This window comes from Salmo salar, chromosome 20, assembly GCF_965601325.2.
Source record: "Salmo salar chromosome 20, fSalSal1, whole genome shotgun sequence".
Taxonomy (NCBI): Eukaryota; Metazoa; Chordata; class Actinopteri; order Salmoniformes; family Salmonidae; genus Salmo; species Salmo salar.
Genome location: NC_138310.1, coordinates 41137251 through 41162953, shown reverse-complemented (window position 1 = coordinate 41162953; position 25703 = coordinate 41137251). Strand labels below are relative to the sequence as shown.

Sequence of the window (25703 nt, the reverse complement as noted above, 5' to 3'; positions counted from 1 at the left end):
CTGAGTTTAAATCAAATCAAATGTATCAAAGTGCTGTACAGAAACCCAGCCTAAAACCCCAAACAGCAAGCAATGCAGGTGTAGAAGCACCGTGGCTAGGAAAAACTCCCTAGAAAGGCCAAAATCTAGGAAGAAACCTATAGAGGAACCAGGCTATGAGGGGTGACCAGTCCTCTTCTGGCTGTGCCGGATGGAGATTATAACAGAACATGGCCAAGATGTTCCAATGTTCCTAAATGACCAGCATGGTCAAATAATAATAATCACAGTGGTTGTCAAGGGTGCAACAGGTCAGCACCTCAGGAGTAAATGTAATTTGGCTTTTCATAGCCGATCATTGAGACTATCTGTCACGTCCTGACCATAGAAAGCTTTTATTTTCTATGGTAGAGTAGGTCAGGGCATGACTGGGGGGTTAGTCTAGTTTATTATTTCTATGTGGGGTTCTAGGTTTGTTTTTCTATGTTGGTGATTGTGTATGATTCCCAATTAGAGGCAGCTGGTAATCGTTGTCTCTAATTGGGGATCATACTTAAGTAGCATGTTTTCCACCTGTGGGTTATGGGATATTGTTTGTTTTGAGTTAGTGCACATAGCATTCTCTGTAGTCACGGTTCGTTGTTAGTTTATTGTTTATTTGTTTTTGTCTATGCTTAGTTTCACTTTCTAATAAATAATGTGGAACTTAACCTCTTTAGGATAGGGGGCAGTATTTTCACGGCCGGATAAAAAACGTACCCGATTATATGCATATAATTGTTTGATTTGGATAGAAAACACCCTAAAGTTTCTAAAACTGTTTGAATGGTGTCTGTGAGTATAACAGAACTCATATGGCAGGCCAAAACATGAGAAGATTCTAAACAGGAAGTGCCCTCTCTGACCATTTCTTGGCCTTCTATAGCCTCTTTATCGAAAACAGAGGATCTCTGCTGTAACGTGCGCGTATCACCGCAAAAAATGGTGCCTGACCGGTCACACGCTCCCCACGGTGAGTACGGGGAGTTGGCACAGGACGTACTGGGCTGTAAAGGCGTACTGGAGACCTGGTGCATATAGCCGGCATCAATTGTACCGGAACTTTAACCTGTTAGGGCTAGGGGGCAGTATTGACACGGACGGATAAAAAAGTACCCAATTTAATCTGGTTACTACTCCTGCCCAGTAACTAGAATATGCATATAATTATTGGCTTTGGATAGAAAACACCCTAAAGTTTCTAAAACTGTTTGAATGGTGTCTGTGAGTATAACAGAACTCATATGGCAGGCCAAAACCTGAGAAGATTCCATGCAGGAAGTGGCCTATCTGACAAGTTGTGTTTCATCTTGGCTCTTTTTATTGAAGACTGAGGATCTTTGCTATAACGTGACACTTTCTACGGCTCCCATAGGCTCTCAGAGCCCGGGAAAAAGCTGAACGATATCGAGGCAGCCTCTGGCTGAAACACTTTATCGCGTTTGGCAAGTGGCCGATCAGAGTACTATGGGCTTAGGCGCGTGCCCGAGTCGACCCCATGCTTTATTTTCTTTCGTCTGTTTACCTAAACGCAGATTCCCGGTCTGAATATTATCGCTTTTTTATGAGAAAAATGGCATAAAAATTGATTTTAAACAGCGGTTGACATGCTTCGAAGTACGGTAATGGAATATTTAGAATATTTTTGTCACGAATTGCGCCATGCTCGTCACCCTTATTTACCCTTTCGGATAGTGTCTTGAACGCACAAACAAAACGCCGCTATTTGGATATAACAATGGATTATTTTTAACCAAACCAACATTTGTTATTGAAGTAGAAGTCCTGGGAGTGCATTCTGACGAAGACAGCAAAGGTAATAACATTTTTCTTATAGTAAATCTGACTTTGGTGAGTGCTAAACTTGCTGGGTGTCTAAATAGCTAGCCCTGTGATGCCGGGCTATCTACTGAGAATATTGCAAAATGTGCTTTCACCGAAAAGCTATTTTAAAATCGGACATATCGAGTGCATAGAGGAGTTCCGTATCTATAATTCTTAAAATAAATGTTATGCTTTTTGTGAACGTTTATCGTGAGTAATTTAGTAAATTCACCGGCAGTGTTCGGTGGGAATGCTAGTCACATGCTAGTCACATGCTAATGTAAAAAGCTGGTTTTTGATATAAATATGAACTTGATTGAACAAAACATGCATGTATTGTATAACATAATGTCCTAGGGTTGTCATCTGATGAAGATCATCAAAGGTTAGTGCTACATTTAGCTGTGGTTTGGGTTTTTGTGACATTATATGCTAGCTTGAAAAATGGGTATCTGATTATTTCTGGCTGGGTACTCTGCTGACATAATCTAATGTTTTGCTTTCGTTGTAAAGCCTTTTTGAAATCGGACAGTGTGGTTAGATTAACGAGAGTCTTGTCTTTAAAATGGTGTAAAATAGTCATATGTTTGAAAAATTGAAGTTTTTGCATTTTTGAGGAATTTGAATAACGCGCCACGGGATTACACTGGCTGTTGAGTAGGTGGGACGCAAGCGTCCCACCTAGCCCATAGAGGTTAACACACTTCTCAGGATGAGTACGAGGAGCTGACTCAGGTGGCCTCGGATGGCTAACACGCTCCTCAGGGCGAATGCCGTGCATACTACGCCAAACCAACAGCTCTCTCTCATCACTCTCCTCAACTTTCGCCGCCCATTCCTCGCTGAATCTGTCCCAATATTCCTCCTCGGTCTCTGACTCACTCCTCGGCTCCGTTGACCACTCCATGTGCCCCCCCCCCCCCCCCCAAAAATGAGATTATATGCACCAGGTCTCCAGTACGCCTTTACAGCCCAGTACGTCCTGTGCCAACTCCCCGTACTCACCGTAGGGAGCGTGTGACCGGTCAGGCACCATGTTTTGCGGTGATACGTGCAGTGTCTCCAGTGCGCATCCACAGCCCGGTGCGTTCTGTGCCAGCTCCTCGCACTTGTCGTGCAAAAGTGAGCATCTGTCCAGGACGTGTTGTGCCAGCTCTATGCTCCAGACCTCCAGTGCGCCTCCACGGTCCAGTATATCCTGCTCCGGTTCTACGCACCAGGTCTCCAGTGCGCCTCCACAGCCCAGTACGTCCTGTGCCTGCTCCTCGCACTCTCCCAGAAGTGCGTGTTCCCAGTCAGGTCCATCCTGTGCCTGCTCCCCGCACTCGCCCTGAAGTGCGTGTCATCAGTCTGGGGCCACCTGTTCCGGCTCCACGCCTTCCCAGTCCAGAGCTTCCGGCGACAGTTCCCAGTTCAGAGCTTCCGGCGACAGTTCCCAGTCCAGAGCTTCCGGCGACGTTTCACAGTCTGGAACCTCCAACGACGTTTCACAGCCTGGAACCTCCAACGACGTTTCACAGCCTGGAACCTCCATCGACAGTCCACAGTCCGGAACCTCCAACAATGTCCACAGTCCGGAACCTCCAATGACGGTCCACAGTCCAGAACCTCCAGTGACGGACCACAGTCCGGAAGCTCCTGAGACAGTCCACAGTCTGGAACCTCCTGAGACGGTCCACAGTCCGGAACCTCCTGAGACGGTCCACGGTCCGGAACCTCCTGAGATGGTTCATGGTCCGGAACCTCCTGAGACGGTCCACGGTTCGGAACCTCCTGAGACGGTCCACAGTCCGGAACTGTATGAGACGGTACATGGTCCGGAACCTCCTGAGACGGTCCACGGTCCGCAACCTCCTGAGACGGTCCACGGTCCGGAACCTCCTGAGACGGTCCACGGTCCGGGACGGCATGGAAGAGCACCAGTAAGCCAGTTACTCGGCCCCTGTAATAAGGTTAGAGGCAGAGAATCCCAGTGGAGAGAGGGGAACCGGCTAGGCAGAGACAGCAAGGGCGATTCGTTGCTCCAGTGCCTTTCCGTTCACCTTCACACTCCTGGGCCAGACTACACTCAATCATAGGACCTACTGAAGAGATGAGTCTTCAATAAAGACTTAAAGGTTGAGACCGAGTCTGCGTCTCTCACATGGGTAGGCAGACCATTCCATTAATACGGAGCTCTATAGGAGAAAGCCCTGCCTCCACCTGTTTTTTTCTTAGAAATTCTAGGGACAATTAGGAGGCCTGCGTCTTGTGACTGTAGCGTACATGTAAGTATGTACGGCAGGACCAAATCGGAAAGATAGGTAGGAGCAAGCCCATGTAATGCTTTGTAGGTTAGCAGTAAAACCTTGAAATCAGCCCTTGCCTTAACAGGAAGCCAGTGTAGGGAGGCTAGCACTGGAGTAATATGATCACATTTTTTGGTTCTAGTCAGGATTCTAGCAGCCGTATTTAGCACAAACTGAAGTTATTTAGTGCTTTATCCGCATAGCCGGAAAGTAGAGCATTGCAGTAGTCCAACCTAGAAGTAACAAATGCATGGATTCATCTTTCTGCATCAATTTTTGACGGAAGATTTCTGATCTTTGCAATGTTACACAGATGGAAAAAAGCTGTCCTTGAAACAATCTTGATATGTTCGTCAAAAGAGAGATCAGGGTCCAGAGTAACGCCGAGGTCCTTCACAGTTTTATTTGAGACAACTGTACAACCATCAAGAAAAATTGTCAGATTCAACAGAAGATCTCTTTGTTTCTTGGGACCTAGAACAAGCATCTCTGTTTTGTCCAAGTTTAAAAGTAGAAAGTTTGCAGCTATCCACTTCCTTATGTCTGAAACACAGGCTTCCAGCGAGGGCAATTTTGGGGCTTCACCATGTTTCAGTGAAATGTACAGCTGTGTGTCATCCGCATAGCAGTGAAAGTTAACATTATGTTTTCGAATGACATCCCCAAGAGGTAAAATATGCATTTGGCTTAGGTGTATGTAAACTTCCGACATCAACTGTACATACATACATACATACATACAGTGGGGGAAAAAAGTATTTGATCCCCTGCTGATTTTGTAAGTTTGCCCACTTACAAAGAAACGATCAGTCTATAATTTTAATGGTAGGTTTATTTGAACAGTGAGAGACAGAATAACAACAAAAAATCCAGAAAAACGCATGTCAAAACTGTTATAAAAGGATTTATATTTTAATGAGGGAAATAAGTATTTGACCCCTCTGCAAAACATGACTTAGTAGTTGGTGGCAAAACCCTTGTTGGCAATCACAGAGGTCAGATGTTTCTTGTAGTTGGCCACCAGGTTTGCACACATCTCAGGAGGGATTTTGTCCCACTCCCCTTTGCAGATCTTCTCCAAGTCATTAAGGTTTCAAGGCTGACGTTTGGCAACTCGAACCTTCAGCTCACTCCACAGATTTTCTATGGGATTAAGGTCTGGAGACTGGCTAGGCCACTCCAGGACCTTAATGTACTTCTTCTTGAGCCACTCCTTTGTTGCCTTGGCCGTGTGTTTTGGGTCATTGTCATGCTGGAATACCCATCCACTACCCATTTTCAATGCCCTGGCTGAGGGAAGGAGGTTCTCACCCAAGATTTGACGGTACATGGCCCCGTCCATCGTCGCTTTGATGCGGTGAAGTTGTCCTGTCCCCTTAGCAGAAAAACACCCCCAAAGCATAATGTTTCCACTTCCATGTTTGACGGTGGAGATGGTGTTCTTGGGGTCATAGGCAGTATTCCTCCTCCTCCAAACACGGCGAGTTGAGTTGATGTCAAAGAGCTCCATTTTGGTCTCATCTGACCACAACACTTTCACCAGTTGTCCTCTGAGTCATTCAGATGTTCATTGGCAAACTTCAGACGGGCATGTATATGTATTCTTGAGCAGGGGGACCTTGCGGGCGCTGCAGGATTTCAGTCCTTCACGGCGTAGTGTGTTACCAATTGTTTTCTTGGTGACTATGGTCCCAGCTGCCTTGAGATCATTGACAAGATCCTCCCGTGTAGTTCTGGGCTTATTCCTCATGATCATTGCAACTCCACGAGGTGAGATCTTGCATGGAGCCCCAGGCCGAGGGATATTGACAGTTCTTTTGTGTTTCTTCTATTTGCAAATAATCGCACCAAATGTTGTCACCTTCTCACCAAACTGCTTGGCGATGGTCTTGTAGCCCATTCCAGCCTTGTGTAGGTCTACAATCTTGTCCCTGACATCCTTGGAGAGCTCTTTGGTCTTGGCCATGGTGGAGAGTTTGGAATCTGATTGATTGATTGCTTCTGTGGACAGGTGTCTTTTTTACAGGTAACAAGCTGCGGTTAGGAGCACTCCCTTTAAGAGTGTGCTCCTAATCTCAGCTCGTAACCTGTATAAAAGACACCTGGGAGCCAGAAATCTTTCTGATTGAGAGGGGGTCAAATACTTATTTCCCTCATTAAAATGCAAATCAATTTATAACATTTCTGACATGCGTTTTTCTGGATATTTTTGTTGTTATTCTGTCTCTCATTGTTCAAATAAACCTACCATTAAAATTATAGACATATCCTTTCTTTGTCAGTGGGCAAACGTACAAAATCAGCAGGGGATCAAATACTTTTTTCCCCCACTGTACATACCATAAACAGACAAATAAATACAGAAGAAAAAAAAGCAACAGATGTCACTTGAACCCAGTCTGACACAAAGAAACAATTCATATGGGAAACAAGCCTATACACATTCAATATACACACACCATTAACCACCTAGAAGATACATATTTTTACTATTTAGTTATAGGTAGCCGTTTTTCTTTTATTCCAGGCTTTATGTAAATATTCTGCAAACGGAAATACACAATGGACCATTTTCTGTCCAATAGTTTTTGTCCTAGAGTTCCACAGGAACCCAACTGATTATCTGATTATCTTTTTTTATCCTGTTCTTTTGAAATAATGATACAATGATACAACCCTCATGTTCTGTGTCCCAGAGTTCAACAGAGAACCCATCGAGCAGCAGTGTGGAGGAGGATGTGAGTTCTGGGGGCTGGGGGCAGAGAGGGCTTCGTCTGTGCTGTGTGTCTGGACACTTACTTCAGCCCTTACATGTGCCACACCTGTAACCACATCTTCTGTGAGCCTTGTCTCCGTACCTTTGCCAAGAACAGCCCAACCACTGCCCACTCTGCAGGGACCACCATCACCCATGTCTTCTTCCAGAAGTGTGAGCACATTATCCAAACACTTTTCTCCTTGTCTCTCTCATGACCCCTGCTCTATGAAATACTGCTGTTGGAAGAGCCGTGGTGGAACCATCTAGCAGGCACGTGAACAGATAGGGGTCTCCTTCGCACTCCCACAGCAGTCACTCAATTAGCCCGTGAGCTTTCTTTTTTTTTGATCGGTAAATTTGTCTAGTGGCCAACTATCTAAACTTGTAGCAAGCATGGTTGAATTACCGACCGGGATGGGGCCCCTTGATAATCAGTTATAAACTGCAAACATTTGCCTCCACCCTGTGGCACAATGTGTGGAATTGCAGGAAATTTGCTGTAAAACTGCACATTTTTCTCTACAGCCCATGGCAAAATTAGTACAATTGCATGAAATGAGTTAGAAAATGGCTAAATCTTCTCTCTGCCACATGGCAAAATGTATAAGTTCTGTTTTTTCTGTGGCCCTCAACCCCCATCATAGTTGCCCATCCCTGATTTAAATACATTTGCCAAAGTTATAGAATTACTGCCGTCTGTTCAGAAATTAATTAAATCATTCAGAATACTACACCATGAAAAGGCCTATAATTTAGCCACAGAGGATCAATAGCGTCCTTTAAAAAATTGCCTAGCTGTGTTATTGTAGCCCAATAGCAAGGGCATAGCCTGCAGTCGGGAATACACGGCAAATCGGTCAGTGAACAGCACGCAGACAAAATACACCTTTCGCAATATTTCAAATACAATCGCGGAAAAACACAGGCTGGAAAGCAAATGGCTACTGCTGAAAAGAGAAGACTCTAATCTGACTGCTGTAGGCTACCAAAATATTTTATCAACTTCCAAATAGGCCTATTGAGAGAACATTGCTTTTCAACGTTAAACAAGAGAGATAGGCTTTTTGTCACTAGCGCATCGGCTGCAGTCAGTGAAACTGGAACGCTTTTATTTAAGACAATAATTTTCGACTCATATTGTACAATGTGTGTGTCTCCACAGAACTAAGCCAAGGCTATTGATGGATTCAAGACGAGGTTGCTTTTATTTGTCTCAGATTCACAGTTTGGCAGTCAAAGAAGCCTGTCCTTTCAATGATTTGTGTGGCATGACAAAGATTCTGCCAATGTCTCTTGTCATGTACAGTAAAATGACCTGGAATTGCATGAAATGTGTTTTTGTATCCAAGTTCTGTAAGCGACTCTACTCTACTGCTCTATACCACTACGCAAATGTGATTATATGCATGCAATGCCTTATTATAGAGGGGAATTTTTTGTATCTGTTCCTCAGAGCTCCCCAGGTTACCCCCCTCTCATGCTCACGTTTTGCTCCGGCGCCACCCGATTTACAAATTTAGCACTGAACACAGGTAGTCGAGACTCTAGCTGACCACCGTGTACTAAAATATCCACACATGCCACTAGCCAGCCAGCCGCATACTGTATCATGAGTTAGAAGATTAGAAATATTAGGCTATATTATTAAGTTATTATTTAAGAACATTTAAGATAAATCACAATCAGTGAGCTAGCTAACTAGCAGACTTACATCAATCATCAACATCAATGATCAGCTGACAGACTACCCTCTGTTCCCCATGTCAATCATGTCTTTAGAAGGCACTTTAATTACCCACTGGACACATGCTGGTTGAATCAATGTTGTTTCCACATCCACATTGAACCAGCGTGGACTAGACAATGCATTGACTTCTGTGCCCAGTGGGTAGCTTGCTTACAATTTATGATGAGTGAGTGTGTTGTTGCAGAAATAGTCTTATGCTCAAAAATGTCAAAATGTTCACTGCAGAGGCAGTTAGTATGTTGTGAAAGTTACAAAAAATTCAAGAAAGGGGGTGGTGCCCTTTTTTCATTTAAAGCACCTGCCACCTGAAAGGTCTGTGCACGGCCCTGCCATCTAGCCTGGGTACCAGTCTGTTTAGCTGTCATTCCACCTGCCACCTGAAAGGTCTGTGCACGGCCCTGCCATCTAGCCTGGATACCAGTCTGTTTAGCTGTCATTCCACTGCTTCTACTCTGTGTCATATGCCAAAGAATAGGCTAGGAACCATCCAGTACTTCCACCTATCAGTGATCACAAAGGGACAAAGATAAGGAAAGGAAATCATTGTAGAGAATTGGAACATACTGTTCTTATGTACTCAAAGACAAGCCACAGTTATCACTGTCCACGAAATGAAATGTCTTGTCATGCTATTCAATTTTGGAAAACTGGTACTGCATTTATGACAATTCATGATGTATAGATGATGAACAGATCAAAACAAACTTGCTTGTGTGGTCATGGGGAATTAGTGAGCTGTTACTTTCTGTGTTGTTGACCATGCAGTTATTACTCTGCGCATTGCTTCACTACCCTCCTGCAGAGAGTCCTCTAGGGAGTATTACACACCTTGGGTCTAGCATTGACCAGATGAGTCATTCAGACCAATGAGAGAAAATTAAACTGGGCCTTCTATTTACAACATTAATATGATGGAGGGCTATGGACTGAATAAAGGCAGGTTTCAAAATGGGTCAAACCTGCCACAGCTAAGCTTATGTAGACTGGGCCTTGCTTGCTTCCTTTGCCCTACCTACATTAACATGAGTCAGAAATATAAACTATTAGCTGTTATACACTGATTACAGATGCATTGTATTAGGTGATCGAATGCAGGTGATTTGTGTGCTGAGGGCTAACACCACAGAAAGCAGAGAGGCTGTACTGGTGAGAACCTCAAACACATTAAGGGTGCTTGACGATGATTAGACAGCATGGTTTCTAGATGAGATTCTTTTGCTGATTATCCAGGCCAAGGTCACAATGGGGACAACTGTAGCTGTCTGAGGGGAGAAACAGAGGGAGACAGCACCTTGAACTACTTCAAATCAAACACTTATTTTGCCTCCAAATAAATGTTGATTCCTGTATGTATCACACATCAATAAAAAAGTGCAAATGTCTAACCAGAATCTACCCAAATAGTTAGAGATAAACTGTAATAGTGTTTGCTGCTAAGATAATCAGATGGTGAACAAGGAAGGTCCTTATCCTGTGTCTATGTGTTGCAGAGTTGAACCACACAGCACCACACAGCACGGATATACCTCTCACGGAACAGACTTTGCAGAAGGCAAGCTGTGCAAAATGGCCGCTCCAGAGCTGCAGGAAACTTTTCCGTATTTTCGGAGGTGAGTGTTGTTAGCTCTCTATAGACATGAATGTGAAAACATAATGGTTATACTTTATTTTACAGTTGTAAACAAAATGTAATTTCTAAATAGAGATGACCAATACGATAACCACATGGTAATGTATTTATTTATTACCAAAAATGCAATGATTAAATCATTATTATTTATCACTTACTGTGTACTTGATTAACGTACATGCAGATTTATTTGGATAGTCCATCTGAAGATTCTCTACAGACTATCAGTGCATTTCAACTAACTATCTACATTTTTACATTTTAGTAGATGCTGTTATCCAGAGCGACACACATTTTAAATTGAACCCATAACCCTGGCGTTACAAGCACTAAGCTCTACCAATTGAGCTACACAGGACTGAGCTACGAATCCTAGCTCTAACCCTAATCTTAACACTTATCCTAACCCTAAACTTAATCCTTACCCTAACCCTAAACCTATCCCTAACCTTACCAAGCAGTTGATTATCAACAGATAGTTTGTTGATAGTATAGAAATCCGGACTATCCGAATAAAGTGTGACCAAAAATTGGAATAACCAGATTTTCTCCTGTCATTCCAACCCCTCTCCAGGTTTCCAAAGGCAAGCTAGTGCGATAGCCAGGTGTCAGTTCCCCCACGGAACTGGGGGACACCACGGACTTTGAGAACGATTCTCGCGGCTGGCGCTTCAACATGGACATGGTCATTATATACAGTATATCTACTCTGTCAACTGGGTCATCGGCTTCATCATCTTTCTCTGCTACTTCTTCTTCCCTGCCTTCTGAAGATGGATGGATAGATGGGTAGATGGATGGAGAGAGGAAGGGAGGGGGTTAAAGAAGGAGAGGAGGCAGAGTAATTCACAGACACATTGGAGATGTGCTTGGTAGAATACAACCAACAGCGTTCCAGCTGATCCCTATTGAATTGAGGAAACATGGTACCATACATGGGCATTGGGGAATCACATGATCTGGACACAGTCGACCTATAATATCATTAAGGCACTGCTTCAAGTTTCATGGAAATAAGCAACAACAAAAAGGTACCTGGATTGATTCTAAGTCTTCAGTGTGATTGGCAATAGAAATAATTTGTAAGCCGCCTTCACTCCTGACAGAAGTGGAACTCTGCTCAAGCCTTTGTAATGGTTTGTTTCACTGATATGTACAGAAAACTGTATTATTATATATTTTTTTAAATATAGAATTCTGCGTTTCCTCTACTCCTCCATTTAGAAAATGGGTTGCTCAGCAGTGTGTCTTTGAAGTGAATTGTGAATCCAATTCATTCACTTCTGCTCTGAATGCCTCTCATGGTAATTGTGTAAGTTTTACTATTTAGTTCCAGCATCAGAGCACTCCTTGGGTCTGTAGTCGTTCCAATTCAAAGTATTCACAGTGGCATTGCTTGAAATCAGCTACTGTGCTGTTAAGAGTATTGTACAGTTGAAATCATCTATTGCGCTGTTAAGAGTATTGTACAGCTGATTTGTACCAGCCACATAGTTTTCCTGGGTTTTATTTTATTCAAAAGAATAAAAAGATGAAAGTCACAGAGTCCCTAAATGTAAAGACTAACCAGGGATGGACATTAACGCTTGTCCTCTTGTCCGGGACAAGTAACAAAAACATTTCTGACAAGAATATAGATTTAAGTTGTCCGAATGGACAAGTAAAAAAACAAACACAAAATTGACAACATCAGAGGCCAACATTGGAATAATATTTAAATAAAATAATTTCATGTACATAAATAAAAATGCCTACATGTCAAGGTTTAGATATGCATATTGTCCAAACCAATGCCAGAAAAAGTCATTCAAGTTATGATACAGAAATATAGTCTGAAGGCCAGTCATGTTTGACAAATATAATGAAGGATAATTAGCATTAACGTCTAAAGGCTTGATTCTGTCGACATACTTGAGACACGGTTCCTTCAGATCAAATTGTCACAAAACCAGAGAGTGAAGGACAGGGCCTGTTGCAAGCTGCACATCACCCACCTTGAATCTGAGCAAAGACGGTCAGCATTTTGAAACTACTTAACCATAAACTTGATTGTTTAAAACCTGGATGTTTTATGCAATTTTATGAAGCATGTCTTTCCTTGTTTCAAAGTAGCCTAGCCTAGCCAAAATACCACCATGGAAATGTTGACGGAATTATTTGTATTTATAAACACTTAATATGGTGTTACAGATGTATTTTTATTTTTGGACAAGTCCCTTGAGCTTTTGGACAACTACAAATTCTGTCCTACTTGTCCAAAGGACAAGTGGCAAAAAGAAATAATGTCAAGCCCTGGAGCATGACCAGAAAGTCCCCAAACAGTATAGGCCATATAATACCCCACATTATCCTCCGTTACAGTAGGGTTCTTTCAACAGTAGAAGCAGGGAATCACTGATTCATTCACCCAACACTGGGATGTTGTCAAGATTGAATTGGCTATGAAAAACATTGGCCTTGCACATTGACTGAGACTATCTCATTTAAAAGGAAAACATCAAGTCAGGGGTGGTTTTAACACAACAACACAGTGGTGAGTTTTCTTCAATTCATTTCCTTTTTACTATAATGTTGTCATGAACACATGTACACTATTCCTCCTTCTCCGTTCAAATCCTTATACATCGCCACCATATATGCCACAAAATGATCATTCAAAATAAATAAAGATTCTGTACTATATTAGTTGTCAATATTCAACTGTATTGACAAGGGGATAAAATGTGGTGTAATTTTGAGTCGTGTCAATAAATTGTATTTACATCTTCAAGGACTGCTTGCTGCTGGATTGCTTCAACAGTACTACAAGTAATGGATTACTTAATCACATGTTGCTGTCTGAGCGTTCATTGACAGTCCGCCTGTTTATAAGGCTGATAAAAAGCAAGAGGCAGATGAGAGATGTGAAACTTGATGAAATTTCCCCTGGCTTACACTGTGACTATAGAGTCATGGCTGAGTTGCTCTGTGAAATTCTCTGTTAGCCTTCTGTTTCTGATTGGCCCTCAGGGTGGACATGGAATATCCTGCCCTCCACTCCGGGCACCACAGCCACACCCACCTCCTCTCCCTCCAGATTCTCACTCTTGGTACTTTCAATGGCTGCAGAAACACCATCAATACATACTCCAGGTTAGCTGTCATTCACAGATGTGATCAGCACAACAATGAAAAGCAGGACATATTGAATAAGAGATTCCTTATATGAATGAATTAACGAATGAATGAGGCAGCTGTGCTCACCAGACACAGAGGGGCTGCTGGACACCTTGATGAGGCCCATCCTGTGGCCAGACATGCACCTCTTGGTGCCTCTGACGATCTGGCCAGACTCAAAGTGGTTGATGAGGATGGTCGACAGGATCTGAGCATTCTCTATGTCGTGCCTGTGAGGACAGCTACTGAACATAGTGTAGCCATCTTTGCCCTGAGGACAAAACAAGAGAGGATATAAAGGAGAATATTGTCAATGTTTATTTCGCTCTGATGCCAACATGGCTGCTTGCTATACTGTTGTGAGGAGACAGTTTTACCTGTCCACTTAAAAACACTGCATCTTCCACTGCTAACTAATGGATGACTTTATTTGTTGTATATAACGTAGGGAAAATGTACAACACTATTCCAGTAGCTGTGGCTGAGTGTGCTAATATGAAGATGAAGACTATACCCTACCTTAGTTAAGAATTCTTTCATGGCCACCGCATACTTTCTGTCTCTATCTAGACTCTTGCCTTGAACCTTCACTGTCTTAGCGATGACTCTGTGGCCAGGTTTTCCATTGGGATCAAAGCCAAACTGGATCCCTGAAACCTGGGGAAATCTGGAAAAATGCATCTTGTGTCAAAAACTATTGCGATTGCTTTTCCTGTGAGAATAAAGCAGTAACTACAATAAAACCAGTTCACTCATAACGTGGTTTTGATGCCTTTTCAGTGTGTTCCAGTGCGGTACCTTCCATCTAAATCAGGGTAGATGCTGACCCCGTTCTCCAGGCCTTCGTAGAGCTGCTGCCCCGTGGCCTCCACCACCAGCACTGGGTCCTTTAGTGGCAGGATCTGCAGCAGGTCATGCATGGTCAGGGGACCTGCCGGGTGCAAGCGGTCAGAACGCAGAGTACCTATACATGGACAGAATCATGATTCAACAGACAGACCTGGGTGTCAAATTTTTTCAGAATTGAACAAGTCTGCACAATTTTTTTAAAATTCTGAAATCAAATATGGAGGCAATATTTAATAAAAAAAACTAAACTATGCTTATGAATGAAACAAAAAATGAATGGAAGGTGTAATAACCTGAGTTTAAAATCGCCGCCTCAGCATGAGTGGCCTCCAGCATAGCGTTGGTGATCAGATTACCCAGGTTGCACTCTGCTCGTCTCACGGTGGTGCAGCGTCCATCCAAGGTCACCTCTGTGTGGCACAGGACCTCTCCAAGCATATGCTGAGACAGAGTGACATAAATTCATAAAACATAATCTTAGTGGCATCTGGGCTGGCTACTAAAACAAACACACACTAGGCTACTGTAAGCTAATCAAGCTGTAAGCGAATACTCACCTGCATATTATCAGTGTATCCTTTCACAATCTGTTTGATTTCTGCATCTTCCTCAAGGTCTCTCATTGTAGCTCTCTTTTCACAGGTGTACTTGAACGTCCCATCCTGGTCCTTCACAACGTCAATCTTTGACAGGTACCTGAACTCTGAGCCACTCTTTACGATCAGAATCCCATTGACCTCCAGAACCCCGTACTCATGGTCATGTCCTCCCAGGATGAGATCCACACCGTTGGACTCGGATGCTAGCCTGATGTCATTACGCCACCTCATGTGTGTGACTGCGATGACCAGGTCAGCCCCTTTGTCCCTCAGCTCAGCAGAAAGGCGATCAGCTGTCTCCACATAGTCTGTGTAGTGGATGTTGTTCTTGTCCACAGTGCCCAGGGTATCCAGCCAGTCCTCCTCTACCAGGCCCATGACACCGATCTTTAGGCTGTTCCACTCCAGGATGCTGCTGACCATGCCATGGCCCAACGTTTCATGGGTGAACCTTTGAGAGAACAATTTAAATTAATTTGTTCACATTGAAATAATACACTAGAAGCAAAACAACATAGAACAAAAGTAGTGTTGCTTCTCATTGTCCTGCAAACCAATAGTCCTTCAAGTACATCAGAAGATGTATTGAAAATTGAGAAGCATAGTGCTCAGAACTGTCTTAACCCACCGTCATATAGTATTGCAAGGTGAAACTGACCTGTCGTACACATTGCTGAGGAACCATGGGAAGGTCATATTTTTTGTCTGCTCTTCCAAGTGGTCCACGCCGAAATCAAACTCATGATTTCCTGAGAAGAAGACAATGAAGTTTTGAGAAAGTTGTGTGTGTGTGTATGTGTATGTGTGTGTGTGTGTGTGTGTGTGTGTGTGTGTGTGTGTGTGTGTGTGTGTGTGTGTGTGTGTGTGTGTGTGTGTGTGTGTGTGTGTGTGTGTGTGTGTGTGTGTGTGTGTGTACATCTGTGAGAGAAAGAGAGAGAGAAAGAGAAGGTCATAAAAGAGAGAGTTCTCCATGTGTTTTGCACTTGGATAAATGGATGTTCTCTGGATTATGTGTGTGTATACAATGAAATAGTAATGCATGGTTGGAGAGACGCACTTACCATACACCGCACAATGGACTCCTAATTTATTTAGAACATCTACCATGTGCTTTCCCTTGGTGACTGTGCTTAGCAAAGAAGGGCTCAAACAGTCACCACTGAAAACTAGTAAAGGATTCAGCGACTGGAATACTTTTAGAGCAGTGGCAAACCTGGGGGGAGAAAACCATAGCCAACATTTCGTTTTGTGAAATTCTAATATATCCTATACAAAGACTAGTTAGATTGCCCAAAGCTAGACAAAGTGAAGTTTCAACAAGGCTGGATCAAGGCAACTGACGTTAAAGTTAATGTTAAGCCAACATTTCCTTTCGAGACTCGCTAACTAACGTTAGCTTGCTAGGATTAGCTAACCTTTACCTTGCAGCACCGCCAGCGGGTTCTTCTGGTCTTGCTTCTATTTCGTACACATCATTGAAGTGTAAAATAGTGAGAACTACTTCTGGTTTGTTACAAGTCACATTTGTTTCCAAACTTAAAATATATTCATCCATGTTTTATTAGGCTACTGTTAGTGATTGTTGCAGAACTTGCTGTCTTTCGCCTTTTTGCTCAGTTGACACAGTTAAGCGAACTCGAACGTATCTCCTTGGAGATAAACGGTCGCGCACCCTGGAGAGGAGAGCACGAACGCAAAGAACAACTAACCTTGGGCATTTCTACCATTTGGTTAATTACTGCAGTGGGCTAAATCAGGGTCACATAGAGTCATTATTGGTAGTCTTAAACAAATCTACTTCGAAACAAAAGTGTACACCTCACACACATGGTTGTTGGCTTAAACAAATAAGACACTGTACCATGTCAGATATAGAGGTTAAATGTATTACATTTTGAGTTTGCATCCCAATATTACACTTTATATACATCACAGAAGACTGAAATATAACAAAACTCTTTGACATAGAAACACCAGATTTTCGAAGTAAAAAAAAAATGATTTATTAATTATGAAATAATGAAATATATTAATAACATTCCACCCATGAGGCCAAAGAGGGCGCTTTTGGTCATTGACTGCAGGAAAGGGCTACAGCAGGTCTCGGTAATCCAATATTACAAAATAGCAAAGGTTTAGGCTATTGCGAGTCTTGTTTAAATTTGTTTAATTATATGTTAAAATAAGAAATTAGAACCGACTAATTATCCTACGAAAAACTGCGCGTGGGATTTCAGCACCTGGACAGCTCCACGTCCAAGCGGCATTGTAATACTGTGGACACCGCAATTTTATCTAATACCTTTGACGACTTTTTGCAAATATAATTAATTGTTTCATAGTGTAACCATTTCCCATGGTAGTGCTAGACTAGGCTATGCCTAGGCTATGCCTAGGCTATTTAATGAGAATACATGTAATGAGAATTTTACCCGAGTCTAGGCTCTGGTTTGCTGGGTCCTATTAGTATTCCTGTCCTATGGGTGTGCAGTGTTGCCAGCCACGTCAGGCCTGTAGCAACTGCTTGTCTCCTGCCTCACCAAGGCAAGGTTAGATACACTCGGCTGGAGACACTCGAAGAAAAAGACCTTGGGAACAAATTCAGCATCTTGGCATCCAGGAATTGCTTTCCTCTCTGTTACAAGTAGGCCTGGATATGAAGCAAGTGTTATCATTGCCTGAAGTGACATAGCTTTTTTTATTTGGACGTTTCGCAACATTTTTGCTTTTCCAAAAGGGAATGTTTGCATAGCTACATTGCCGAATACCCTCCTCAAGCCGCATTTTCCGTGTTTAATGGAAACGCACAATTATAAGAAATGGTTGCATTTTGTGAATACCAGTGATTGCTTTCTACGGACCATCACAGCTGCGGTGCGCGAGGAAGGACGCCTCAGGTTGCTGGACCCCGGGTCGCGTGTGTGTATAGGCTAAGGTTACCGTATACCATCAGTTGGACTGCTGGAGTGAAGGTGACTCGAGCCCCCTTTGCAGTCGAGGCAATGCGGAGTGGAGTCGCAAGCGCTCATCCGGTACTTCTGCACTCCGACGGCTGCCTGCAAAAATATATTCTTCTTCTTAGACAGTAGAGAGAGAGAGAGAGAGAGATAGAGCAGTAATACACCACAGATAAACTATCTATCCTATCCGTTTTAGGATATAGCCTACTGGAGAGGTTTCGACACAACAAACGATAGATAGAACAGGATATCGGCGAATAGGTGGTGGTGGAGTTTAGGGGGACGTAGATAAAGAACGTTCTGTATTAGAGCTGTTTTATTCGTGGATGTGTATGCATGAGTTCTGCACCGAATGGGCGCAAGAACCGCCCCAGATCCGCCGGGAACATCTTCCAGATCGGCAAGGCTCCCTACCGAGACCCGGAGAGAAGGGAGAGCACGGAGAGCACCCGCAAAGCCCAGCGCGCCGTGGCGGACTGCAGAATGGTGGGTATGGAACTTGTGACATGTAGCCCACAGTGCGTATTTCCTCTGCAGGAAATGATGCAGCTAGTCCTGTATTCATTCACCCTTTCTTTCTTTAACTAATTTCATCAATTTGCACTGATGTTGGCTGTTTAAACGTTAACAAACGGACCCCCCCCCCCCCCCCTCCACCTTTCTATGAATTGTCTAGGGAAAATTATATCCACTTGCGTTGCTGTTGTTGCAGAGAAGACAAATTGACCTGCTCATGTTTTTTTACCCCTTCTTTGTCACTGATTGCGATAGTGCGATTTGCATTTTGGAGCATCAAGTGTTGAAAGCCTGGCTGACGGTGATTTGCGATGATCTCCAGTATCGCCCACATTACAAAGTTGTCTAACGGGCTCTGTTTGATGGACGAAGACGGCCACTGATTTGACAGGTGGCAGAAACGTCCATAATACATTCTCTCCCCTCACATACATCAGTAAACGTCACTAAGTCTCATCACGGGAAGAACAGCAGAACGTGTCTGAGTCTCGAGCGTTGTCCCATCCAAAGGATCCTATGCTCTATTTCGATGCACATAGCCGAATTTATCATACGGGGTTGTCGTCAATGACTAATTGACTCGTTTTAAAATAGACATTCTAGTTGTCATTTCATATCCTATGCATATCGTAATGTTTTTAGGCATCAATATTGATTAGCCTATCTTTTGTATCGTGGAGGTTAGAATAGCCTAATACCCCTGTCCAGGGATCAATGCTTTTTTGGAAATGGCAGTCAATTTATTCAAGCTCTAGTATAGAGAAATGATCGACTGAAAGATGGTTGATGTCCATAGCAGGATGGTGCTGAATGGCTAGGGTAGCCTAGTTCTTGAACTTGCAGTGCCGAAATATTAATTGTGGCACCAATGAAAAAAACTAAAGCTGCTAAATTGACAGCATACCTGTGAATATAAGATGACAATTTATCTGATAACCTATGTTGTTCTGGCAACTGCTGTCACAAGTAGGCCTATATTGCAAATGTGTCTGCTTGTGATATTCTAACAATTCCCAAACAGAAAGGCACATATGTTTGCAATAGCCCGCATTAGTTTACCTATATGGAATAACATTGCAAGGTCTCGCTGGGGCTCGCGGCAGAGAAAATTGGTGGTCCAGATCATGTTGGTTTCCTTTTTATTTCTCAGATTGTGCAGGAGTTTAACACGCTTGTGGCGCTGTATCGTGAGCTGGTCATCTCCATTGGCGAGATCTCTGTCGACTGCCCGTCGTTACGGGCCGAGATGCACAAGACCCGAACTAAAGGCTGCGAGATGGCGAGAGCCGCAAACCAGAGCCTGTCAGTCATTTCAGGGTAAGTAGCGGTCGCTGTCCTTGGTGCTGAAAGACAGCGTTGGGGCAATTTCACAGACATGGGCCACAGGCTTCTATAAATACTAACTTAGGTTTCAGCCTCTGCTTTCAGTCTAGAGTGGCCTGTGTGAGCTTTGATCTTTTGGTCTGTACAGGGTTGTAATTTGCATGTCTTTTTCTGTTTTCTTATGAAGGATGAAGGATATAACAGAGAAACGTGGAGTAATAGGCTACAGAGAGAGAGAGAGAGAGAGAGAGAGAGAGAGAGAGAGAGAGAGAGAGAGAGGAGAGAGAGAGAGAGAGAGAGACTGGTGAGAGAGAGACAGAGAGAGAGAGACAGAGAGAGAGAGAGAGAGACAGAGAGAGAGAGAGAGAGAGAGACTGGTGAGCGAGAGAGACAGAGAGAGAGAGACAGAGAGAGAGAGACTGGTGAGAGAGAGAGAGAGAGACAGAGAGAGAGAGAGAGAGAGAGAGACTGGTGAGAGCATTTTAGATCATGCACTTCTACAGTTTAGTGAGCTGTCCTAGTCTCTGAGTGTGATATTGACCTGCTATACTTAATCCTGCTGCTTGGGAGTTGGATATTTGGCTACAGTATTGCAGAAGAGTCCCACTGAGCTTGGAGTTGATTCAGACACTAATGGAGTTGGTCTGTGGATCTTGGGGCAGTGCCAGACCAAGGACATTTTTGAGAGAAAGCAGTATTACCTCTTTGGAGGATTTAGCTTTCATTTTACTTTGTAAACCTGCTGCTAACAACATGACTTGTTACCATTACAGGTTATTGACCAGCTTTTCAGATCTTTTCAGTACCCATTATATAGATCCTACTTCTCTTATACATAGATCTCTGTGGAAGGTTTCTAGTCTTCCTACAGATGTAAGATCTTAATTTGATTTTGATCACTCTGTCGCAGGGGAATTGCGACAGAATGATCAAATAAACTTGTAGTGTATTTGAGGTTTAAGGCTTCTGAAGTTTGTAATTTCCACTTTGAAATTTCAGACTTGATTTTCCCATACGGTAAATGTACTGTATCAACCCCTACATTATTTTGTTCATTAATTATAATCCACATAATAATTCACATTTACTTTTGCTGCAGGATTGTATTCCTGCTATAGCAAACTAGCTCAATTTATATGTTAACCTGCATGAACTAGCTCTAAATAAAGCATTGCCTCTTCAGCTTCCCCATCATTTTATTACGATATGATAATATTGTGTGGTTAAATGTGGATGTTTGTACTACCCCTTGCTTTAACCTATCCATTTAATAATGAATCCTCTTGCAGTGTCTTTTAAGTGATTTCAGAATGTGTATCTTTCATTGCGTGTCACACGCATGACAGGGCCTGTGCATCTTGGCTGGGGTAGTGAGCGACACCTGTGACAGCCTGGGCCCCTCTCAGAGATCACAAACACATGGAGACACTCAGAGACACTCTGATAACATGGCTGTGTTAGCATGAATCATACAGCATGACTGGACCCCTCCCCATAAAGCTATACCTTTTTAGACCCCCCCTCCCAAACTACAACCCTAGTCTCACCATTGTCTGTCTGTTTGTCTGTCTGTCTGAGTGATGCTGGACCTCTCCAATATGCCAGAGGAAATCCGATAAGCAGAAGGATGGTATTGATGACAGCAGTACTTTAGACAGCTAGCATCACTCTGGCAGGAAACACAAAGCTGATTGAGAGAGCAAAGTTGCTTTTTGTGAGAAATGTAAGAAGCATTAAATGCATGAAAAATTCAATTAACACACAAAAACATTATCTCAGCAGTTACAGATTAGTCTGGGTACCAGTTTGTTTGCGCCATCATGCTACTCCTTGCCACTCATTTTCATGCTGAGTGGCAAGGAGTGGCATGATGGCACAAACCGATCTGGGACCATGCTAGTTACAGATAGGAGTATGAGGCTTTTGGAACAAAAAGTCAGCTTGATTGGAGAAGTTTCATGTGAAAAAGACTTAAAGGTCCAATGCAGCCTTTTAAAAAAAATCAATTCAGTACGTTACCGTAATCGTTTTCCATTAAAATGGTCTAAAATCAACAAAACAGCTTTTTTTAGGCCTTTGAAGACTAAAAAACAAGAAAAAGAACTACGTCCCCACATTTCCCAAGCTTAATCCAAACAATTTTGAATCTTCATGTACAAAATGGACTGATGCTATGTGTGAAGAGGTGGAAATACTCTCTCTGTTCCCTCAGGTATGTCATTTTGGCTGAACCTTAGGAACTCAACATGGCTTCCCAGACGTTGTTGTAGTTGTACTGTCACCTTATTTCAATTGAAAAAATGTCATCTAGTTTTTAATTGTGTAGGACTTTTATGCACATCCTTGTGGTAAAGCAATATTGTAGATGTAAAGCAAAGTTTTGTGCAAGCAGACAGAGTATTATGCAATCTCATGGGTAATCCCAATGTTGACTGGTATTTTTGTGTTGGCCCCACAGGCCTGAGGACGGAGAGATTCACCCAGAGATCTGCAGGCTCTTCATCCAGCTGCAGTGCTGTCTGGAGATGTACATCACAGAGATGCTCAAGTCTGTCTGTCTGCTGGGATCCCTGCAGCTCCACAGGAAAGGTAGGGAATGCCTGACATAAAATGACATAGCAAAGTTATAACCTGACATCACAATTATAGCCAGAGACAGGAAGCCTGATGGGATCAAAAACAATCCTAACTGAGCTATTTTGAGCTACAATTCACTGTTTATTGTGTTTTACATGTAATGACTATTACATTACTATTATTAATAGTGTGTGTGTGTGTGTGTGTGTGTGTGTGTGTGGTGTGTGTGTGTGTGTGTGTGTGTGTGTGTGTGTGTGTGTGTGTGTGTGTGTGTGTGTGTGTGTGTGTGTGTGTGTGTGTGTGTGTGTGTGTGTGTGTGTGTGTGTGTGTGTGTGTGTGTGTGTGTTCCAGGGAAGGATTGCTGTGGGCCTTCCAGGATTGACAGTAAGGTGGATGAGAGCTCAGACATCCCCATTCTAGAAGACACCTCCTCCCCCATGGACTGTCATCAGCTCTGCTGGCTGGTCACCACAGACATAGACAATACTGAGAGGTGAGCCCACTGTGTGTGTGTGTGTGTGTGTGTGTGTGTGTGTGTGTGTGTGTGTGTGTGTGTGTGTGTGTGTGGCGTTCTTGAGTGTGTGCGCGCGTGTGTTATTATTATAATTCTGTGTGCGTTAGCAAAACACACATGAACACTACGTGAATATGATTTCATAGGGACATGAGAGAGATGAAGAACCTTCTCAGTAAACTCAGGGAGGCGATGCCTTTACCACTGAAGAACCAAGGTAGGGCCTCCACAGGGGCGCTCACATGGTTTCTATGCTTGGATCTTATGTGAGTTAGATACATAGTTAAAATGACTTCGAGATTAGTTTGGACATGTAATGGGCTTATCTCTGTTTGTACCCAGATGACAGCAGCTTGCTGAACCTAACTCCCTACCCACTGGTCCGACAGAGGAAGAGACGGTTCTTTGGGCTCTGTTGCCTGGTAACCAGCTAAGGGGCCTACCCTCCTGGGTTGAAGGCAGGAACGGTAATTCTTAAGTTGAAGTGTTGTTCATGGCACATCCATAAAAGTGTCCTATGCACATCATAATTCAAGTGTCATAAGACATGTAAAAAAAAAAAAAAGACACAAAAGTTATACAAGCTTTGTCAACTGGAATGACATTCAGTATTTGCATGTCATGACCAATGTATTTATTTGCATTATGACATGGTGTCATAAGATATTGACAGTTATCATAACAGTGCCCCATAAAGGAATGAGCATAGAATGAAATGTTTTGTAATGTGTCATGGACAACACTGCACGTAAAGTGCTACTGCGGCAAGAAAGACCATTAACCACAGTCCTTCACCACTTGTGTCTCCCACCACTATATTACTGCCATTTCCAATATCCAATACAGTTCTCTCTTTGTTGAAAAGGCTACCCCATTTTATAATTTTATTTTGTAATACAAAGATAAATTGTAATTGCAATGTAATAGACAATACTGAGAGGAAACCAATAGTCAAAACATATATTTTAAATGTATTGCAACTGCTTTTCTTTTCATTTGGTACAGAAGTCCAACCTTTTTGTTTGGTACAGAAGTCCAACCTTTTCGTTTTGTACAGAAGTCAAACCTTTTCGTTTGTCAAAGGTGTTTGGGAGTGAGAGACCATTTGAAACAATGTCAACATTTAGTTTCTTCCATAAAGCTGAATTGATGAATTAATGAATTGTGTGTAGGACACAATTTGATCTTTAAGTTTGTTTCAAAAACAATATTACCAAGTACGACACTTGCCATGTGGCAATACTTTTCCAATATGACCGGTCATTGAAGTTAGACACTTGCAGTAAACAGATATGCTATTTTAGGGTTCCATTCAATTTGTATCGCTGAAGCGTTAAAGATTGCACAATTTAAATGTAAAGGTAATTTCCGATTGAACTGACATACGCAGCGTTTACTGTGAATGCAGTCTCCGCTAACATTGCCTTTGATTTTTCAATCACGCTTTAAAGTTGAACTTCCGCGATACGCATTGAATAAAGCCCTTAATTTGATCATCTGTTGTCACAGATAATTTTCCTGCTCCGCAGGAATTGAAAACTTGTAGTGTATTCAATTTTTTTTAAGTATTCTAAAGTTTGTAATTTCCAGTTTAAAATGTCAGACTTGACTTACCCTAATGTAAAATGTGTCAACCCCTACAAAAAAATGTCCATTCATTATAATCCACATAATAATTCACATGACCTGTTGCTGCAGGATTATTTTCCTGCTGTGAAAAACTAGTCAAATTAAGATAGCAGATCTGTATATGTACACAACTAGATAAAAGGTATAGAGCTGTTTTTCCAGAGCAGAGAAAGTCTGTGCACTACGTCTGTTGTGTGTTTCGCTCTCTGTTTTCCATTTCTAGCTGACCCTGTACTTCCTGTACTGACCTTTATTTAGTCTTCCATGAACCAAACACCTGTACCCGACTTTTACTTTCCATCTTCAAGGAGGAATATACTATACAATACTAAAAAAATATAAACTTCTTTGCACATACAATATCTATCTATAAATTACGACATTAGACATACTCTATGTATGTATATACACATATTCTCCAATCGATGAGCTCTGGAAAATCTTCGAAGTTGAGATAGATTGGTGAAGTCTTGGTTGGCATAAGCAGGTGATGTCTCCCTTTGTAAGGCACAGTCTGTGTGGTTAGTGGGGACTCAGCATGGGTCTTGCTTATTAGTAATAGTGATATATGTGTAGGGCATGGAGAAGGTACAGTACTGTAGTCAAAGCTGAAATAAAAAGCTATATGTCATTTTACATTGTTAATAAACTTTTTTATTTAAACCGACTGATGTGTTTTTTTTTGTCTCTGTCTTAATTCTGTATAGGCCCTACTCAGACTTGAGATAATTTGACTTAACATGGATTTAAGTAATAAAAATATCCTAAATCTGAATCGGCCCTAGACAAATCATTTTTTGTAGACAGAATTCCTAGTAGTATAGCAGTATTCATAAATGATACTACAATGATCAACTGGCTCAAATCAATTGATAGGAATGCTTCATGTCTAGAAGTTTCCATACACATTTGAACCAATTTTCAGTCTAGTTCCATGTCTCAATGAGATTATTAACATTGTGATGTTGTTTCCCTGTTGCCTAGAGCATTGTCCCATGATGCACCAATTCCCTCAAACGGTGCCGAAGCCCAAGTTTCTGTAAGTTAGTGTTCTATCCACTGGGTGGAGACAGACTCATACATCTCAGTATCAGCAAGATCATTCTCGTCCATATTCAAAGGCTCAGTTTAGATTTAGCCAGCAGATGTGAACATGCAATGTAATGTCATGTTAACATCTAGAGATTATCAATTTGAATAACAATTCAATGGATGTTATGAGAAAGAGTGCAAGTGTAGAGATGATGCAACCCACACACACACACACACACACACACACACACACACACACACACACACACACACACACACACAC

General features: G+C 42.4%; 2 protein-coding genes across 2 annotated transcripts; one reads left to right on the top strand and one right to left on the bottom strand.

Annotated features, from left to right (window-relative positions):
- Window positions 1–12204: 12204 nt before the first annotated feature.
- On the bottom strand, window positions 12205–16505 carry LOC106580708 (trifunctional nucleotide phosphoesterase protein YfkN). Its single transcript, XM_014162037.3, has 9 exons — window positions 16291–16505; window positions 15931–16082; window positions 15528–15618; window positions 14828–15320; window positions 14564–14711; window positions 14220–14385; window positions 13941–14088; window positions 13509–13692; window positions 12205–13367 (listed from the first exon to the last, which is right to left on the bottom strand). The coding sequence occupies exons 1-9, from the start codon at window positions 16422–16424 to the stop codon at window positions 13246–13248; spliced, it is 1638 nt and encodes a 545-aa protein (XP_014017512.1). The 5' UTR covers window positions 16425–16505; the 3' UTR covers window positions 12205–13245.
- A 1453-nt stretch (window positions 16506–17958) lies between these two features.
- On the top strand, window positions 17959–23764 carry LOC106580693 (regulator of G-protein signaling 7-binding protein A). Its single transcript, XM_045703328.2, has 6 exons — window positions 17959–18315; window positions 19496–19662; window positions 22127–22257; window positions 22597–22738; window positions 22906–22976; window positions 23102–23764. Exons 1-6 carry the CDS (start codon window positions 18166–18168, stop codon window positions 23191–23193), a joined length of 753 nt encoding a protein of 250 aa, XP_045559284.1. The 5' UTR covers window positions 17959–18165; the 3' UTR covers window positions 23194–23764.
- The last annotated feature ends 1939 nt before the right edge of the window (window positions 23765–25703 follow it).